The sequence below is a fragment of the Ursus americanus genome, chromosome X, assembly GCF_024610735.1.
Source record: "Ursus americanus isolate L20-20 chromosome X, mUrsAme1.1.p, whole genome shotgun sequence".
Classification (NCBI taxonomy): domain Eukaryota; kingdom Metazoa; phylum Chordata; class Mammalia; order Carnivora; family Ursidae; genus Ursus; species Ursus americanus.
This window is the reverse complement of record NC_142164.1, coordinates 62,723,956-62,746,032: the sequence shown is the minus strand read 5'-3', so window position 1 is coordinate 62,746,032 and position 22,077 is coordinate 62,723,956. Positions and strand designations below refer to the sequence as shown.

At 38.4% G+C, this 22,077-nt stretch overlaps 1 protein-coding gene across 1 annotated transcript in view; it reads right to left on the bottom strand.

Moving 5' to 3' along the window:
- Positions 1-22,077, bottom strand: part of ZDHHC15 (zDHHC palmitoyltransferase 15) — a 169,195-nt gene that overhangs the window by 110,670 nt on the left and 36,448 nt on the right. The window contains exon 2 of the mRNA XM_087860139.1: positions 16,003-16,029. Within this exon, the coding sequence (XP_087716265.1) occupies positions 16,003-16,029 (27 nt within the window). The remainder of the gene's footprint in view (positions 1-16,002; positions 16,030-22,077) is intronic.

Here is a 22,077-nt window from a genome sequence, read left to right as displayed (position 1 = left end):
ACTGTATGAAGAGAAAACAGATAACTGGTTACCAAGGTGAAAAGTGAGAAGACAGCTTGTAAATAGGGAAGACGGATATTTTGAGGATAATGTAAATATTCTTTATCTTGATGGTTGGTGATATTTACATCACTGTATACATTTGTCAAAACTCATCAACCCGTATATTTATAAAGAGTGATTCTTATTGTATGTAAATTATATCTCAATAAGCGTGACAAGGGGCACCTGGGTGGCTCAGTCATTTAGCGTCTGCCTTCGGCTTGGGGCGTGATCCCAGAGTCCTGGGATCGAGCCCCACATCAGGCTCCTCAGCTGGGAACCTGCTTCTTCCACTCCCACTCCCCCTGCTTGTGCTCCCCCTCTCGCTGGCTGTCTCTCTCTGTGTCAAATAAATAAATAAAATCTTAAAAAAAAATAAGCGTGACAAAAGAACTCCAAAGAGATCTAAAAATGAGTCTTGTCTGGGGTGATGTGATGCAGCTAACAAGCCAAGGGATAAAGGCAGTCATTGGAAGCTGGAAGAGGTATGCTTTGGTATCTTCCCTTAAGCCTCTGAAGGGAGCATGGCCCCTAGGTATCATAATTTCACACTTCTGCCCTCTACAATCATTTGAGAATAAATTTTATTTGTTTTATGCCACCATGTTTGTCATAATTTGTTATGACAGCCCTAGAAAACTAATACAGTCTATACTCAGTTTTTTCATCCATAAATGAGCATATGATAATACTTCATAGGGCTGTAATGAAAATTAAATGAATCAATACACCTAAGGTATATTAGAGCAGTAGCTGGCACATAATAAGTGGATTTGAATTTTTTTTAAAAGATTTTATTTATTTTAGAGAGAGAGAGAGCGTGAGCTGGTCGGGGTGAGGAGGGCAGAGGGAAAGGGAGGATCTCAAGCAGTATGCACACTGAGCATGAAGCCCAACACTGGGTTCAATCCCACAACCCTGAGATCATGACCTGAACTGAAATCAAGAGTCAGATGCTTGGGGCGCCTGGGTAGCGCAGTTGTTAGGCGTCTGCCTTCGGCTCAGGGCGTGATCCCGGTGTTCTGGGATCGAGTCCCACATCAGGCTCCTCCGCTGGAAGCCTGCTTCTTCCTCTCCCACTCCCCCTGCTTGTGTTCCCTCTCTCGCTGGCTATCTATCTCTGTCAAATAAATAAATCAAAAATCTTAAAAAAAAAAGAGTCAGATGCTTAACCAACTGAGGCACCTCTGAAACAGAATGTATTATGATTCTCTAACCTTAGTTATCTTTTAGTCTCCAGTCCCTTCATCTGTTAATGGTAATAATAAAAATATTGACTCTTACAACTTCTAAACAAACAAATAAAAATGGGCCTTTTCCTTTGATGTCTTTTCATTTTAGATTTTCTAACAACTAGCATAATAGGTAGCTATTTATTCTGCCTTCCCAGCCTAACATTTTCATTTTTCTCATAGCCATATTTAAATGTGTTGGGAATTCTAGTCTGTAGGATAGAAAGCAGTGCCAAGTGATATGCAGCTAGGGTAGGAAGCAAAATCATGACTCTGAAACATAGTATTGGCTGCACTCTGACTGATCTTTCCTCACAGATATAGATCTCATCGTTTTGGCTCTATATATATGCCCCCACCAAGGAGTAAACTGATACAAGAAAGGGTTGCAGGAGTCATATTGGGAAGTACACAGGAGCACGTAAGTTCTAGCTCAGGCCACTGGGGAGGGATAAAAGCAGGGGAGTAATAGCTTTGAAAGGTACTTTTATGTAGCTATATCAAAAGAGACTTGTCAAAATGTAAAGGAGCAAAATTACTTTTTAAAATTTTTACCAAGTATACAATAGACACCACTGGATTTTTATTTTTTAATTAATTTCTTTCATTTGAGTATAGTTGACACACATTAGATTAGTTTCAGGTATACAACATAGTGATTCAACTTCTCTATACATCATGCTACGCTCATCAAAAGCGTAGCTACCATCTGTCCCCATACAATGCTATTACAATATCATTTACTATATTCCCTATGCTATACCTTTTATCCCTGTGACTTATTCATTCCATAACTGAAAGCCTGTATCTCCCATTCCCCTTCACCGGTTTTGCCCATTCCTGAACTCCCTTCCCTCTGGCAACCTTCATTTTGTTCTCTGTATTTATATGTCTGATTCTCCTTCTTTTGTTTATTCATTTGATTTGTTATTTAGATTCCACATATGAGTGAAATCATATGGTATTTGTCTTTCACAGTCTGACTTATTTCACTTACCATAATACTCTGTGGGTCCATTCATGTGGTTGCAAATAGCAAGATCTCATTCTTTACTTCATGGCTGCATAACTTTCCATTGCATACATATACACTATTTTTTGTTATCCATTTGTAAATTGACAGACACTTAGATTGCTTCCATATCTTGTTTAATATAAATAAACCTGCAATAAACATAGGGGTTCATATAGCTTTTCAAATTAGTGTTTTCATTGTCTTTGGGTAAATACCAATTAGTGAAATTACTGGATCACATGGTATTTCTTTTTTTTTTTAACTGCATACTGTTTTCCACAGTGGCTATAACAATTTACATTCCCACCAAAAGTTCATGAGTGTTCTTTTTTATCCATATCCTCACCAACACTTGTTATTTCTTGTGATTTTGATTTTAGCCATTCTGACAGATGTCAGGTGATATCTTGCAGTTTTGATTTGCATTTCGAGCATCTTTTCATATGTCTGTGGGTCATTTGTATGTTTTCTTTGGAAAAATGTCTATTCAGGTCTTCTGCCCATTTTTAAATTGGATTGTCTTTTCAAAAAATTTTCTCGTGTTGAGATGTTTAAGCTCTTTATATATTTTGGATATTAACCCTTTATCATATATATCATTTGAAAATACCTTCTCCCGGGGCACCTGGGTGGCTCAGTCGTTAAGCGTCTGCCTTCGGCTCAGGGCGTGATCCCGGCGTTCTGGGATCGAGCCCCACATCAGACTCCTCTGCTGGGAGTCTGCTTCTTCCTCTCACACTCCCCCTGCTTGTGTTCCCTCTCTCTCTGGCTCTCTCTCTCTCTGTCAAATAAATAAATAAATAAAATCTTAAAAAAAGAAAAAGAAAATACCTTCTCCCATTTAGTAGGTCGCCTTTTTGTTTTGTTGATGGTTTCCTTCACTGCGCAAAAGTTTTTTTTATTTGATGTGGTCCCAATAGATATTTTTGCTTTTGTTTCCCTTGCCTATAAACACGTTGCCATGATTGATGCCAGAGAAATTACTGCCTGTGTTTTCTTCTAGGAATTTTACGGTTTCAGGTCTCACAGTTAGGTCTTTAATTCAATTTGAGTTTATTTTTGTTTATGGTGTAAAAAAGTAATCCAGTTTCACTCTTTTGCACATAGCTCCAGTTTTCCAAGCACCATTTAATAAAGAGACTATCTTTTCCTCATTGTATATTCTTGCCTTCATCATAGATTAATTGGCCATATAATTGTGCGTTTGTTTCTGGGGTCTCTTCAGTTCCATTGATCTATGTGTCTATTTTTGTGCCAGTACCATACTGCTTTGATTACTATAGCTGTGTAGTATTCTTAAATACTGGAGTACCTGAAATCTGGAATTGTGATACTTCCAGCTTTGTTCTTCTTTCTCAAGATGCTTTTTGATATTTGGGGGTCTTTTGTGGTTCCACACAAATTTTAGGATTATTGTTCTAGTTCTGTGAAAAATGCTATTGGTATTTTGATAAAAATAACATTGAATCTGTAAATTCCTTCAGGTAGTATAGATATTTTTGCAATATTAATTCTTCCAATCCATGAGCATGAAATATTTTTCCAGTTGTTTGTATCATCTTTTTTGATGATACAAGTTTTTGTATCAATTTCTTTCATCAATGTTTTATAGTTTCCAGAATACAGGTCTTTTATCTCCTTGGTTAAGTTTTTTTATTGGTAATTTTTTCTTGGTGCAATTGTAAATGGAATTATTTTCTTTATTTCTCTGCTACTTCGTTATTAGTGCATAGAAATGCTATCAATTTCTTGGTATTAATTTTGTGTTCTGCAACTTTACTGAGCTCATTTATTATTTCTGGTATTTTTTAAAGATTTGATCCATTTATTTGACAGAGAGAGACCACAAGCAGAGGGAGTAGCAAAGGGAGAGGGAGAAGCAGACTCCTTGCTGAGCAGGGAGCCCAACGTGGGACCTGATCCCAGGACCCTGGGATCATGACCTGAGCTGAAGGCAGACGTTTAACTATCTGAGCCACCCAGGCACTCCAATTTCTGGTAGTTTTTGGTGGAGTCTTCAGGGTTTTCTATATATTGTATCATGTCATCTGCAAATAGTGCCAGTTTAACTTCTCCTTTACCAATATGGATGCATCTTATTTCTATTTCTTGCCAGATTGCTGTGGCTAGGACTTCCAGTACTATGTTGAATACAAGTGGCAAGAGTGGACATCTTTGTCATGTTCCTGATTTTAGAGAAAAAGCCCTCAATTTTTCACCATTGAGTAAGATGTTAGCTGAGGGTATTTCGTATATATATTTCATATATATACCTTTACTATGTTAAGGTATGTTCCCTCTAAATCCACTTTATTGAGACTTTTTATCCTGAACGACGTTGAATTTTGTCAAATGCATTTTCTGCATCTATTGAGATTATCATATGATTTGTGTCCTTTGTTTTGTTGATGTAATGCATCACATTGATTGATTTGCAAATACTGAACCATTCTTACACCCCCAGAATAAATTCCACTTGACTATGGTGAATGATCTGTTACTGTATTTTTTTGGTCAATGTATTGTTGAATGCAGTTTGAAAATATTTTGTTGAGGATTTTGCATCTATGTTTATTAGGGATATTGGCCTGCAATTCTGTATTTGTGGTATCTTTGTCTGGTTTTGGTATCAGGGTAATGCTGATATCATAGAGTATATATGAATGCTTTCCTTCCTCTTCTATTTTTTTGGAAAAGTTTGAGGAACATAAATATTAGTTCTTCTTCAAATGTTTGGTAGAATTCACTTGTGAATCCATCTGATCCTGTATTTTTAATTTTTGGTAGTTTTTTGATTACCAATTAAATTTTGTTACTAGTAATTGATCTGTTGAGAATTTCTGTTTCTAATTCAGTTTTGAAAGACTGTATGTTTTAGTTTATTCATTTCTTCCAGATTGTCCAATTTATTGGCATACAATTTTTCATAGTATTCTCTTGTAATCCGTTGTATTTATGTGGTGTCAGGTGTTACTTTTTCTCTTTCACTTCTGATTTTCATTATTTGGGTCCTTTCTCTTTTTCTTGGTAAGTCTGGCTAAGGGTTTATTATATATTATGTATATGTATAGACACACACACACACACACACACACACACACACGATCTCAGTTGTTCTACTTACAACAGACACACACACACACATCTGAACCACAGTCCAGAATATTATATATTATATAATCCTTGATTATACAGGATTCACAAATTCTTTTTTAAGACATAAGTACATATCTTTTCCCATAGATTATTAGAAAAAAGTCCATAATAATAATAATTTTGCTTTCATAAGACTGTTTTGCATAAAGGATCTTATTCAGCATCATAGTATCTGTATTTTGAAGATCTTGATATAAGGATCTGGGATGCACTGGATATTAGAAATTTAATAGGGTTCAAGAATAGGTGAGGATAGGGAATGAATTTAGGCACAATCAGGCACAATATGTCAGAAAATCCACATATAATCAAGAGTAACATATTGACCATTGTTGCTTATCTTCAAAAAGGGTCATTAATCATTTTAAGTAAAACTTTCACTCATACTTTGAGAATTCATTTGCTTACTAGTTTCATACTAAATTCTCTGGTTTCCCTTTTAAAGTTAAAAATAATTATAGCTATTTACCTTTTTAGAAATAGGTGTCATTCCTAAATACTTGAACTTCTGTGGGCTGAATTGTGTTCCCCCAACATTTATATGTTGAACTCCTAACCCCCAGTACCTCAGACTGTGACTTTATTTGGAGATAGGGTTTTTTAAAGAGGTGATTAATTTAAAATGAGGTCCCTAGGGTGAGCCCTAATCATTATGACTGGTGTCCTTGTAAAAAGAAGATACTAGGACACAAACACAGAGTGAAGACCATGTGAGGACACAGGGAAGATGGCTATCTACAAACCAAGAAGAAACGCCTCAGAAAAAATCAACCCTGCTAGTAACCTTGATGTTTGACTTCTAGCCTCAAAAACTGTGAGAAAGTAAATTTCTGTTGTTTAAGTCATTCGGCCTGTGGTACTTTGTTATTGCAGCCCTAGCAAGTTAATAAAAGAACTTATTGAGGTTTCCATTTGAAAACTCAGAGCATGGAAGTATTTGCTTTGTGTCCACTTCTTGACTACATTAGTCTTGATATATTGGTCATATACGAGACATCAGAAAGTTGAAAGGACATTGGAAGGAAAAAGTTTGGGCTACAGTATGATCTATTATACTCACGTTCATACTGCATAGGAAATCTTCAGTTAGGTTTTGAGCACCTATCTCGGTGTTCTTAATAATAGACTGTTTTATACTTATTACTGTAAATTACTATATAATTTGGATTTGGGGAACCAAATGAAGCTCTCTTTAGAAGCTAACCCACTTCTAAAAGAATATTATATTGTGGCACCTGGGTGGCTCAGTCAGTTAAGTGTCTGATTTCAGCTCAGGTCATGATCTCAGGTTCCTAGGATCAAGTCCAGTCCTGGGATTGAGCCTGGCATTGGGCTTCCTGCTCAGTGGGAAGTCTGCGTTTCCCTCTCCGTCTTGCTCTGCCCCTCCCCCCACTCATGCTCTCTCTCTCAAATAAATTATTAGTTTCAGAGGTGCAATTCAGTGATTTGTCATTGCATATAACACCCAGTGCTCGTTACACCAAGTGCCCTCCTTAATGCCCATCACCCAATTATCCCTTCCCCCACCCACCTTCCCTGTAGCAACCCTCAGTTTGTTTCCTAGAGTTCAGCATCTCTTTTGTTTTGCCTTCCCCTCAGTTTTCATCTTATTTTATTTTTCTTTCCCTTCCCCATGTTCATCTGTTTTGTGTCTTAAATTCCACATATGAGTGAAATCATATGGTATTTGTCTTTCTCTGAATGAATTATTTCACTTAGCATAATACCTTCTAGTTCCATCCACGTCATTGCAAATGGCAAGATTTCATTCTTTTTGATGACTAATATTCCACTGTGTGTGTGTGTGTGTGTGTATGTGTGTGTGTACATGTGTACATATCTTTATTGCAAAGGACCATATTTTTAAATAAAGTAACTATTGGTTTTGGGTGGTTATAAATTTGGAGGGAGTTTTTTTTTTTTTAGATTTTATTTATTTATTTGACAGAGAGACAGCCAGTGAGAGAGGGAACACAAGCAGGGGGAGTGGGAGAGGAAGAAGCAGTCTCCCAGTGAAGGAGCCTGATGTGGGGCTCGATCCCAGAATGCCAGGATCACGCCCTGAGCTGAAGGCAGATGCTTAATGACTGAGCCAACCAGGAGCCCCTGGAGGGAGCTCTTCAACCCAGTAAAAGAACCATTAAGCAGACAAGAAATAGAAAAACTTCTGCAGTACAGTATGTTCGATTATGGTTTTCCTAAGCTGTGGAGACTAAATAAAAGGTTATGTGATTTGAGGTCTTCATTTATTTGGAAGTAATATTTTCTTTGCCAATGCCAAATAATGTTTCTACTGGCAGTCATATGCTATACTGTATTCTACATTAATAGTGCAGTGTGAATTGAAACAAGACACAAATTCATCGGGTTAGAAGGGACAACATATATTCATTTGGCCTATTGGTCAGGTTCTAGGCAAGGCTTACCAATTCATGCCAGATACTTGGGTGTCTAATACTTTCTGAAAAATAAATTTCATGGCATCTCTTAGTAATCAACTCTAGTCTTTAGAAGTTCTTTACAAGTCTAACTTTCAATCTTCTCATTACAATCAAATCTAATTTCAGCTTATTTATCCCACTGTCTTTGAGAACCCTGACACAAAAAAATGTTATAGCTGAGACTGTTCATACTTAACATTTACAAAGCAGTTTACTGTTGTATACTTTTGCTCCCATATAATTTCATGCTTGCTAGCTTACAATAAATCTGTAACATGTTACTAAACTCACCTCCTTTTATAGAAATTGAGGTTGAGAGAAGTTGAGTTACTTACTAAAAATCATAGAGCTAGTAAATGATAGAGCTGTAAGTCCAACTCAGATCTTCTGTCCCTAAATCCTGTTTTTTGTCCCATTATGCTCCACTGCAGAATAAAGAAGCAAAATCTAATCTTATTCTTCATTATATTGATAAATTTGAGAGCTATCAGGATAAAAGTAGTTGGAATCAGAATTCTAGTGTCAGGAAGGAGCTTAAAAATCATACATTGTATTTCCCTGATGATGAGTGATGTTGAGCAACTTTTCATGTATCTGTTGGCCATCTGTATTATTTTCTTTGGAAAAATGTCTGTTCATGTCTTCTGCCCATTTCTTTCTTTCTTTTTTTTTTTTAAAGATTTTATTTTTTATTTATTCGACAGAGATAGAGACAGCCAGCGAGAGAGGGAACACAAGCCGGGGGAGTGGGAGAGGAAGAAGCAGGCTCATTGCAGAGGAGCCTGATGTGGGGCTCGATCCCATAATGCCGGGATCACGCCCTGAGCCGAAGGCAGACGCTTAACCGCTGTGCCACCCAGGCGCCCCCTTCTGCCCATTTCTTGAATGGATTATTTGTTCTTTGGGTGTTGAGTTTGATAAGTTCTTTATAGATTTTGGAAACTAACCCTTTATCAGGTATATCATTTGCAAATATCTTCTCCCATTCCAAAGGTTGCCTTTTAGTTTTGTTGATTATTTCTTCACTGTGCAGAAGCTTTTTATCTTGATGAAGTTCCAATAGTTCATTTTTGCTTTTGTTTCCCTTGCCTCTGGAGGTGTATCTGGGAAGAAGATTCTATGGTCAATGTCAAAAAGGTTGTTGCCTGTGTTCTCTAGGATTTTGATGGTTTCCTGTGTCACACTTAGGTCTTTCACCCATTTTGAATTTATTTTTGTGTGGTGTAAGAAAGTGGTCCAAATGGATAAAGAAGTTGTGGTATTTATCTACAATGGAATATTACTCAGCCATCAAAAAGAATGAAATCTTGCCATTTGCAATGACGTGGACAGAGTAAAGTGCATTATGCTAAGCAAAATAAGTCAGTCAGAGAAAGACAAATACCATATGATTTCACTCATATGTGGGATTTAAGAAATAAAACTGATGAGCATTGGGAAAAAAGAGAGAGGCAAAGAATAAAACAGACTCTTAACTATAGAGAACAAACTGAGGGTTGCCAGAGGGGAGGTGGGCAGGGGGATGGGTTAAACAGGTGATGGGTATTAAGGAGGGCACTTGCGATGAGCACTGGGTGTTGTATGTAAGTGAAGAATCACTAAATTCTACATCTGAAACTAATATTACACTGTATGTTAACTAACTGGAATTTAAATAAAAACTTGAAACAAACAAATTATCATACATTATGACCACAAAAGACTCCGAATAGACAAAATAATCTTGAAAAACAAAACTGTAGGTATCACAATTCCAGACTTCAAGTTCTATTATAAAGCTGTAGTAATCAGTATGGTACTGGCACAAAAATACACATAGATCAATAAAACAGAATAGAAAGCCCAGAATTAAACCCACAATTATATGGTCAATTAATCTTTAACAAAGCAGAAAAGAATATTCAAAAAGAAGAAAGAGAGATAAACCAAGAAACAGTGTCTTAACTATAGAGAACAAACTGATGGTTACCAGAGAGGAGGGACGAGCTGGGATTGGTCAAATAGTTGATAAAAGAAAAAGAAATCATACACTGTGGTAACATAATCTAAAGAGTTCAAATCCTGGTAACTGGACTGATGCTACTAGGAAGGCTCTGAACCGAGTTGAGCTTACAAATGACACTCCACACTGGTTCGATTGAGTTCACTGATAATATACACAAAATGAAGATATAGAACTTTGGACACTAGATAAAACAGGAATGGAGCATCAAGTTTCTCATTAAGGAGCTCAACTAAGCAAATAAGGGAGCTGTAGATTGAAAAGTAAAAGACAAGTGCAGGTTTACTTAAGAGTACAAACTTTGAAGTCAGAGAGTTATGGGTTTGAATTCTTCCACTTACTAGCTAGATGACCTGGGATAATTTAGTTAACCTTTCTAAATTTCAGTTTCCTTCACAATAAAATGGACACAAGAGTGTCCATATCACTGTATTTCTGTAAATACTGAAGGACTTAACATACATATAATACTTAGCAGGGTATCTAGCACAATAAATGATAGTTTCCAATAATAACATTATTGTAATTATTCTTATTACATTAGAGCATAAGTAAAGCCCCAGCCCAACTTGTCTTGAAAGTGTATTGTGGAAAATTACGTTATATACATATATACATAAAGTGATCTCTGACCTAAGGAACCATACATGAGAATATGAGACAACTCAATACTTGCTCTAAGGCTATAATAAAGTAGCAAATATTTGTTGAGCCATAGTATGGCTTTACTTCCCAATGTTCTGAGTGCTTTGCATGTATTAACTCATTAAATTTTCACAGTAACTCCATGAAATAGGTAGTATTAGTACCTCTGTTCCACAAATAATAAAGTAGACACAAGAAGGCTGAATAATTTACTAGGAAGTAGTGGTGCCAGGACTAAAATTTAGTGAGGATAGCTCCAGAACCCATACTTTTAACTACTATGTTTTACTGTCTTCCCACCACTCTACTCTGTTGCCTCTCTAGCCAATCTCTCTGTTAAATGATTAATAGCATGAATACTTATTTGTCAAATGCTTTATCTGCATCTATTGAGATGATCATATGGTTCTTATTGTTTTAATGGTATATCACACTGATTGATTTGCATATGATGAACCACACTTGTAACCAAGGAATAAATCCCACTTAACTGTGAGGAATGATTTTTAAATATATTGTTGGATTTGGTTTGGTAGTATTTTACTGAGGAATTCTGCATCCATGTTCATCAGGAATATTGGCCTTTAGTTCTCCTTTTTAGTGGAGTCCTTATCTGGCTTTGGTATCAGGGTAATGCATTTGAAAAAGTACAACATCAATTCACGATAAAAACACTCAGCAAAGTAGGTTAAGAGAAAACATCCCTCAATGTCATAAAGGTCATATGTGAAAAACCCACAACTAATCTTATCCTCAATGGGAAAAAACTGAGAGTTTTTTCTCTATGGTCAGGAAGAAGACAAGGATGTCCACTCTCACCACTGTTATTTAACATAGTAATGGAAGGCCTAGCCATAGCAATCAGACAATGAAAAGAATAGAAATGCACCCAAATTGGCAAGGAAGACGTAAAACTTTCACTATTTGCAGATGACATGAAATGCTATATAGAAAACCCAAAAGACTCCACCAAAAAACTGCTAGAACTGATATGTGAATTCAGTAAAGTTGCAGGATACAAAATCAACATAGAGAAATCTGTTGCATTTCTATATAGCAAGAATGAAGCAGCAGAAAGAGAAATTCAGAAAACAATTCCATTTATAATTGGAACCAAAATAAGAAGGTAACTAGGAATAAACCTAACCAAAGAGGTAAAAGACCTGTACTCTGAAAACTATAAAACACTGATGAAAGAAGAGGACATAAATGGAAAGATATTCCATGCTCATGGATTAGAAGAACAAATATTATTAAAATGTCTATAGTACCCAAAGCCATTTACACATTCAATGCAATCCCTACCAAAATACCACCAGCATTTTTCACAGAGCTAAAACAAACTATCCTAAAATTTGTATGTAGAAAAATTTGTACCCAGAAAAGACCCCAAATAGCAAAAGGAATGTTGAAAAAGGAAACCAAAGCTGGTGGCATCACAATTCCAGACTTTAAGCTCTATTACAAAGCTGTAATCATCAAGATAGTATGGTACTGGCACAAAAACAGACACATAGATCAATGGAACAGAATAGAGACTTCAGAAATGGACCCTCAACTCATGGTCAACTAATCTTAAACAAAGTAGGAAAGAATATTTAATGGAAAAAAGACAGTCCCTTCAACAGTGTTGGGGAAATTGGACAGCCACATGCAGAAGGATGAAACTGGACCATTTCCTTATACCATACACAAAAATAGACACAAAATGGATGAAAGACCTAACTGTGAGACAGGAATCCATCAAAATCCTTGAGGAGAAGACAGGAAGCAACTTCTTTGACCTTGGCCACAGCAACTTCTTTGCTCTTGGCTGCAGCAACTTCTTGCTAAACACTTCTCCAAAAGCACAGGAAACAAAGGCAAAAATGAACTACTGGGACTTCAACAAGATAAAAAGCTTTTGCACAGCAAAGGAAACAGTTGACAAAACCAAAAGACAACTGACAGAAGGAGAAGATATTTGCAAATGACATATCAGATAAAGGGCTGGCATTCAAAACATATAAAAAACTTATACAGCTCAACACCCCTAAAACAAATGACCCAATTAAGAAATGGGCAGAAGTCATTTACAATAGCACCAAAAACCATACGTTACCTTGGAATTAACTTAACCAGAGACGTTAAGCACCTATATTCTAGAAACTATAAATCACTCTTGAAAGACATTGAGGAAGGCATAAAAAGATGGAAAGATATTCCATGCTCATGGATCGGAAGAATTAACATAGTTAAAATGTCCATGCTATCCAGAGCAATCTACACTTTCAATGCTATCCCGATCAAAATACCGAGGACATTTTTCAAAGAACTGGAACAAACAGTCCTTAAATTTGTATGGAAACGGAAAAGGCCCTGAATCTCCAAGGAACTGTTGAAAAGGAAAAACAAAGCTGAGGGCATCACAATGCCGGATTTCGAGCTGTACTACAAAGCTGTGATCACAAAGACAGCATGGTACTGGCACAAAAACAGACACATAGACCAATGGAACAGAATAGAGAGCCCAGAAATGAACCCTCGGCTCTTTGGGCAACTAATATTTGATAAAGCAGGAAAAAACATCCGGTGGGAAAAAGACAGTCTCTTCAATAAATGGTGCTGGGAAAATTGGACAGCTACATGCAAAAGAATGAAACTTGACCACTATCTCACACCATACACAAAAATAAACTCCAAATGGATGAAAGACCTCGATGTGAGACAGGAATCCATCAAAATCCTAGAGGAGAATATAGGCATCAACCTCTACGACATCGGCCAAAGCAACCTTTTTCATGATACATCCCCAAAGGCAAGAGAAACAAAAGATAAAATGAATTTATGGGACTTCATCAAGATTAAAAGTTTCTGCACAGCCAAGGAAACAGTCAGAAAAACTAAGAGGCAGCCCACGGAATGGGAGAAGATATTTGCAAATGACACTACAGATAAAGGACTGGTATCCAAGATCTACAAAGAACTTCTCAAACTCAATGCACGAGAAACAAATAAACAAGTCAAAAAATGGGCAGAAGATATGAACAGACACTTTTCCAATGAAGACATACAAATGGCTAACAGACACATGAAAAAATGTTCAAAATCATTAGCCATCAAGGAAATTCAAATCAAAACCACACTGAGATACCACCTTACGCCAGTTAGAATGGCAAAAATAGACAAGGCAAGAAACAACAATTGTTGGAGAGGATGTGGAGAAAGGGGATCCCTGCTACATTGTTGGTGGGAATGCAAGTTGGTACAGCCACTCTGGAAAACAGTGTGGAGGTCCCTTAAAAAGTGAAAAATTGAGCTACCCTATGATCCAGCCATTGCACTACTGGGTGTTTACCCCAAAGATACAGACGTAGTAAAGAGAAGGGCCATATGCACCCCAATGTTCATAGCAGCAATGTCCACAATAGCTAAATTGTGGAAGGAACCGAGATGCCCTTCAACAGATGACTGGATTAAGAAGTTGTGGTCCATATATACAATGGAATATTACTCAGCAATCAGAACGAGTTCTCAACATTTGCTACAACATGGACGGCACTGGAGGAGATAATGCTAAGTGAAATAAGTCAAGCAGAGAAAGACAACTATCATATGATTTCTCTCATCTATGGAACATAAGAACTAGGATGATCGGTAGGGGAAGAAAGGGATAAAGAAAGGGGGGGTAATCAGAAGGGGGAATGAAACATGAGAGACTATAGACTATGAGAAACAAACTGAGGGCCTCGGAGGGGAGGGGGGGTGGGGGAATGGGATAGACCGGTGATGGGTAGTAAGGAGGGCACGTATTGCATGGTGCACTGGGTGTTATACAAAACTAATGAATCATCGAGCCTTACATCGGAAACCGGGGATGTACTGTATGGCGACTAACATAATATAATAAAAAATCATTAAAAAAAAAAAAAAAAGAAATGGGCAGAAGTCATACACAGACATTTCTCCAAAGAAGACATCCAGATGGTCAAAAGACACATGAAGAGATGCTCATCATCACTTCTCATCAGGGAAATACAAATCAAAACTACAATGAGGTATCACCTCACACCTGCAGAATGGCTAAAACCAAAACCACAAGAAACAACAAGTGTTGGTGAGGATACAGAGAAACGGAAACCCTCTTGCATTGTTTGTGGGAATGCAAACTTGTGCAGCCACTGTGGAAAATTTTATGGGGGTTCCTCAAAAACTTAAAAATAGAACTACTTTGTGATGCAGTAATTGCATTACTTGGTACTTACCTCAAAAATACAAAAACAATGATTGAAAGGGATACATGCACCCATATGTTTATTGCAGCATTAATTATAATAGCCAAAATTGGAAGCAGCCCAAGTGTGCATTGATGGATGAAGAAGATGTGATAAATATATACAATCAAACATTACTCAGCTCCAGGAAAGAATGAAATCTTGATATTTGCAACAAAATGGATGGAGGTAGAGAGTATAATGCTAAGTGAAGTAAGTTGTTCAGAGAAGGACAAATACCATATGATTTCACTCACATGTGGAATTTAAGAAACAAAACGAGAAAAGAAAGAAACAAGAAACAAAATAAGCACAGGAAAAAATATGAGGAGAGACAAACCAAAAAACAGACTGGTGGTTACCAGAAGGCAGTTAGTTTGAGGGATGGGTGAACTAGGTGATGGCAATTTATGAGTACATTTATCATGATGAGCACTGAGTAATGTATAGTGTTGTGAACCATTATATCGTACACCTGAAACTAATATAATACTCTATTTAAGTATACTCACATTAAAATAAAAAAACTGAATAAAAAATAAAAATGCATAATATAAACATTATGTAATTAATGAATTACAACAGTTAATCCCATGAAGTTAGAATTAAAAGTGGCTATATAAAGTGGCTACATAAATATTTATGGTTATGCCTGAAAAAATAACATGAGGTCAAGTGTTTGTTAAGACTCATGCTCAGTTTACACATTTTTTAATGGAAAATTCCTCAATCTATTTACAGTGGTCGTATAAACTACAGAATAAGCCCAATGGGGTTGAAGAGTAGAGAAGAATATGTAAATATATTACAACTGTGATGGTGAAGGACTTATCATTTTAAATTTCCTCGTGGGACCCTTATTCCATACCTTTAAGAGGGAATGAATTGCCCAGGAAGGCAAGGTACCTAGGACAACAATGATGAAGCAAGAGCCTAGGGTCAATATGGCCAACAGCATGGTTACCTATGTCTTTCTCTATCACAAATACTGGTAACTTCCAATTCCTGTCCTACAGCCAAAGGAGCCACTGAAAATATGTTCTGCTTTCTCTCTGGGTAAGCTCCGGGTATGCTTCCTGAAAAATGCCATCCTAAACTTTCCACTCAATTCAGTATTCCTGGTAAAGCTGCTCAATTTAAAGGCTTTTATGTAATTAGCTTTTAGACAGAAAGAGGGATACAATTCTGACCAATACAATTTACAATACTATCTTACCTTTTTCTGCTGGGCTCAAAACAGTCACTGTGGAAAACAAGAGAAAGATCAAAATTAGTGATATTTTAAAAACATTTTTCTTTTCCCTTTTTAAGACTTATTTATTTATTTGAGAGAGAGAGAGTGGGAGCGGGAGGGGCAGAGGGAGAGAGAGTCTTAAGCAGACTCTGTGCTGAGCACAGAGCCTGAAGCAGGGCTTGATCTCACAACCCTGAGATCACAACCTGAGCTGAAACCAAGAGTCAGACTGCAGCACCCAGGTGCCCCAAAACATCATTTTTCGAATCCATTTTTCCATAGCATCATTTTTGAGCCATATATTCAGTGGAATAACACTTTAGGAAACAATCAGCCTGCTAAGATGAGGGAAGGCAAAAATGATTAAATTTCATCCTTTGCTATCTTTTTTCATCTTAAACCTGAGTTAATTAAGAATTTATACTCCTTCAACGATTACAAATGTAACCAGATTTTTAAAAATTCCACCAAATGGAAACTCTTGAGCTATACAAGAGCTTAAAAGACAGTAAATTAGGAGATGACCATTCAAAGTATTCACTGGAGAACGATCTTTAAATACCAAGCTTCTCTTATATATTTAGAGTTCATTTAGTGTGGAGGTTGTATGACAGCTCTGAAGTCAAACTGCCTGGGATAAAAACCCAGCTGCTCTATTTTGTGACCTTAGGCAGGTTCCTTAACTTCCCTAACATTACCTACCTTACAAGGTTAATTGAGATTCAAACGAGTTAATGCATGTAACTGCTGTTTAACATAATAAGCACAAGGGAAGGGGGGAGGAGTTAAGATGGCGGAGGAGTAGGGGACCCCTTTTTCAGCGGTCCCCTGAGTCGAGCTGGATAGGTACCAGACCAGCCTAAATAACCACGGAATCAGCCTGAGACGCAGGATGATGCATCTGGATCTCTACAAATGAACATCTCCAGCACTGAGTATTGAGGTACGATGAGGGGAGCTGTAAACCGTGCACAGATATCGGAAGATAAACGGAAGGGGGAGGGAGCCGCCGCGTTTGGGCGCCGGGAAGCGGCAGCCACCTGCACGGGGGAGCGGGCGGACTCGCGGTCGGCACCCGCGAAACAGCAGGCTGAGACTCTGAACCAGGTGCGCGCGCCACCAGGCTTCTCACGAACTCCGGAATCGAGGTGTGCTCACCGGGCATAGACTGAGACCGGGAGACCCGGGAGCGTGCGGGGCGGCCGGTGGCTGGCGGCATTAGAAACACAAAGGACAGAGACGCGCTGGCCCTGGAAGTGAGGGCAGGGACGCCGGGTTGGTGCACACATCCCGGGACGCTGCAGGGTTGAGCAGCACCAACAGTAATAGAGTTAAAGTGGCCAGAACATATGTGGAGAACGGGCCGCAATCCCTCTGTTCTGTGGCAGAGGCTGAAATTCGGCCGCTGCTGCTCTGACTCTCAGAAGAGGCACAGCAAACCGCCAGGGAAAGCCGCCAGAGAACAAAAGCCTGGAAATACCTGCTCAGAGAGTGCCCATCCCCATCCCCCCTCGCAGGGGACACGGAGACTCTACCCAAATAGGGTTGCCTGAGTATCGGCGCGGCAGGCCCCTCCCCCAGAACACAAAAGGCAGGCTGAAAAATCAAGAAGCCCACAACCTGGGCGCCTGGGTGGCGCAGTCATTGAGCGCCTGTCTCCGGCTTAGGGCGTGATCCCAGCGTTCTGGAAAGGAGTCCCTCATCGGGCTCCTCCGCTGGGAGCCTGCTTCTTCCTCTCTCACTTCCCTGCTTCTGTTCCGTTCTTGCTGACGGTCTGTCTCCCTCTCTCAGATAAGTAAATAAATAAAATCTTTAAAGAAGAAGCCCACATCTCTAAGATCCCTATAAAACAAGGGGCACGACCTGCGACCCAGTCAATAATTTGGGCTCTGGACAACCCCGCAACCTCTCCTCATTAGAATGACAAGAAGGAGAAGCCCCCCCCCCAGCAAAGAAAAGACAGTGAGTCTGTGGCCTCTGCCACAGAAGTAACGGATATGATGTAACCAAATTATCAGAAATGGAATTCAGAGTAACAATGGTCAAGATAATGAGTAGACTTGAAAAAAGTATTCAGGAAAATATTACTGAGAATATAGAATCCGTAAGGGCGGAAATGAGAGCAAATTTGACAGAAATTAAAAATTCTATGAGCCAAATGCAGGCAAAACTAGAGGCTCTGACGGCCAGGGTCACCGAAGCAGAGGAAAGGGTTAGTGAATTGGAGGATGGGTTAATAGAGGAAAAAATAAAAATAGAAGATGGTCTTAAAAAAATCCACGCCCACGAATGTTGGCTACGGGAGATTACTGACTCAACGAAACGATCCAATGTTAGAATCATCGGCATCCCCGAGGGGGTGGAGAAAAACAGAGGTCTAGAAGAGATATTTGAACAAATTGTAGCTGAAAACTTCCCTAATCTAGCAAGGGAAACAAAAATTCGTGTCCAAGAGGCAGAGAGGACCCCTCCCAAGCTCAACCATGACAGACCTACACCACATCACGTCATAGTGCATTTCGCAAATATGAGATCCAAGGATACAGTATTGAAAGCGGCCAGGGCAAAGAAATTTCTCACGTACCAAGGCAAAGGCATCAGAATTACGTCAGACCTGTCTACACAGACCTGGAATGAGAGAAAGGGTTGGGGGAGCATTTTTAAAGCTCTTTCAGAGAAAAATATGCAGCCAAGGATCCTTTATCCAGCAAGGCTGTCCTTCAGAATTGATGGAGAAATAAAGACATTTCAGAATCGCCAGTCACTAGCCAATTTTGTAACCACAAAACCAGCCCTACAGGAGGTATTACGGGGGGTTCTATAAAAGTAAAAAGGCCCCAAGAGTGATACAATACAGAAAGTCACAGCCAATACAAACAAAGACTTTGCTGACAACATGGCAGAATTAAAAGCATATCTCTCAGTACTCAGTCTTCATATTAATGGTTTAAATTCTTGCTTAAAACGCCATAGGGTTGCAGATTGGATAAAAAGAAATGACCCATCCATTTGCTGTCTACAAGAGACTCATTTCGAACCCAAAGATGCATTCAGACTGAGAGTAAGGGGATGGAGTACCATCTTTCACGCAAATGGACCTCAAAGGAAAGCTGGGGTAGCAATTCTCATATCAGATAAACTGGATTTTAAACTACAGACTATAGTTAGAGACGCAGAAGGGCACTATATTATTCTTAAAGGAAGTATTCAACAAGTGGATATGACAATTATAAATATATATGCCCCCAACAGGGGAGCAGCAAGATACACAAGCCAACTCTTAACCAGAATAAAGAGACATATAAATAAAAATACATTAATAGTAGGGGACCTCAACACTCCACTCTCAGAAATAGACATAACACCCTGGCAAAAACTAAGCAAAGAATCAAAGGCTTTGAATGCCATACTCGACGAGTTGGACCTCATAGATATATATAGAACACTACACCCCAGAACCAAAGAATACTTATTCTATTCTAATGCCCATGGAACATTATCAAGAATAGACCATGTTCTGGGACACAAAACAGGTCTCAGCCGATACCAAAAGACTGAAATTATCCCCTGCATATTCTCAGACCACAACGCTCTGAAATTGGAACTCAACCACAAGGAAAAATTTGGAAGAAACTCAAACACTTGGAGACTAAGAACCATCCTGCTCAGGAATGAATCGATAAACCAGGAAATCAAAAATCAAATTAAACAATTTATGGAGACCAATGAGAATGAAAATATAACAGTCCAAAACCTATGGGATACTGCAAAGGCGGTCCTAAGGGGGAAATACATAGCCATCCAAGCCTCACTCAAAAGAATAGAAAAATCTAAAATGCAGTTTTTATATTCTCACCTCAAGAAGCTGGAACAGCAACAGAGGGACAGGCCTAATCCACGCACGAGGAAGCAGTTGACCAAAATTAGAGCTGAAATCAAGCAGAAACCAGAAGTACAGTAGAGCAGAAAAACAGGACTAGAAGCTGGTTCTTTGAGAGAATCAATAAAATTGACAGACCACTGGCAAGACTTATCCAAAAGAAAAGAGAAAGGACCCAGATTATTAAAATTATGAATGAAAAAGGAGAGGTCACGACGAACACCATTGAAATTGGAAGGATTATTAGAAATTTTTATCAACAGCTATATGCCAATAAACTAAGCAATCTGGAAGAGATGGAATCCTTCCTGGAAACCTATAAACTACCAAGATTGAAACAGGAAGAAATTGATTTCTTAAACAGGCCAATTAATTATGAAGAAATTGAGTCAGTGATAAACAACCTTCCAAATAACAAAACTCCAGGCCCGGACGGTTTTCCTGGGGAATTCTACCAAACATTCAAAGAAGAAATAATACCTATTCTCCTAAAGTTATTTCAAAAAATAGAAACAGAAGGAAAGCTACCAAACTCATTCTATGAGGCCAATATTACCTTGATCCCCAAACCAGGCAAAGACCCCCTCAAAAAGGAGAATTACAGACCGATTTCCCTAATGAATATGGCCGCCAAAATCCTCAACAAGATACTTGCTAATAGAATCCAACAGTTCATTAAAAGGATTATCCATCACAATCAAGTGGGATTCATACCTGGGATGCAAGCGTGGTTCAATATTCATAAATCAATCAGTGTGATACATCATATCAACAAGAAAAGACTCAGGAACCATATGATCCTCTCAATCGATGCCGAAAAAGCATTTGACAAAATACAGCATCCTTTCCTGATTAAAACCCTTCAGAGTGTAGGAATAGAAGGTACATTTCTCAATCTCATAAGCGCCATCTATGAAAAGCCTACTGCAAATATTATTCTCAATGGGGAAAAGCTGGAAGCCTTTCCCTTAAGATCAGGAACACGACAAGGATGCCCACTCTCGCCACTATTATTCAACATAGTACTAGAAGTCCTTGCAACAGCAATCAGACAACAAAAAGGGATCAAAGGTATTCAAATCGGCAAAGAAGAAGTCAAAATGTCTCTCTTCGCAGATGACATGATACTCTATATGGAAAACCCAAAAGAAGCCACTCCCAAACTATTAGAAGTTATAGAGCAATTCAGTAACGTGGCGGGATACAAAATCAATGCTCAGAAATCAGTTGCATTTCTGTACACGAATAACGAGAACGAAGAAAGAGAAATTAGGGAATCCATCCCATTTACAATAGCACCAAAAACCATACGTTACCTTGGAATTAACTTAACCAGAGACGTAAAGGACCTTTATTCTAGAAACTATAAATCACTCTTAAAAGACATTGAGGAAGACATAAAAAGATGGAAAGATATTCCATGCTCATGGATCGGAAGAATTAACATAGTTAAAATGTCCATGCTACCCAGAGCAATCTACACTTTCAATGCTATCCCGATCAAAATACCGAGGACATTTTTCAAAGAACTGGAACAAATAGTCCTTAAATTTGTATGGAACCAGAAAAGACCCCGAATCTCCAGGGAACTGTTGAAAAGGAAAAACAAAGCTGGGGGCATCACAATGCCGGATTTCGAGCTGTACTACAAAGCTGTGATCACAAAGACAGCATGGTACTGGCACAAAAACAGACACATAGACCAATGCAACAGAATAGAGAGCCCAGAAATGGACCCTCGGCTCTTTGGGCAACTAATATTTGATAAAGCAGGAAAAAACATCCGGTGGGAAAAAGACAGTCTCTTCAATAAATGGTGCTGGGAAAATTGGACAGCTACATGCAAAAGAATGAAACTTGACCACTATCTCACACCATACACAAAAATAAACTCCAAATGGATGAAAGACCTCGATGTGAGACAGGAATCCATCAAAATCCTAGAGGAGAACATAGGCAGCAACCTCTACGACATCGGCCAAAGCAACCTTTTTCATGATACATCCCCAAAGGCAAGAGAAACAAAAGATAAAATGAATTTATGGGACTTCATCAAGATTAAAAGTTTCTGCACAGCCAAGGAAACAGTCAGAAAAACTAAGAGGCAGCCCATGGAATGGGAGAAGATATTTGCAAATGACACTACAGATAAAGGACTGGTATCCAAGATCTACAAA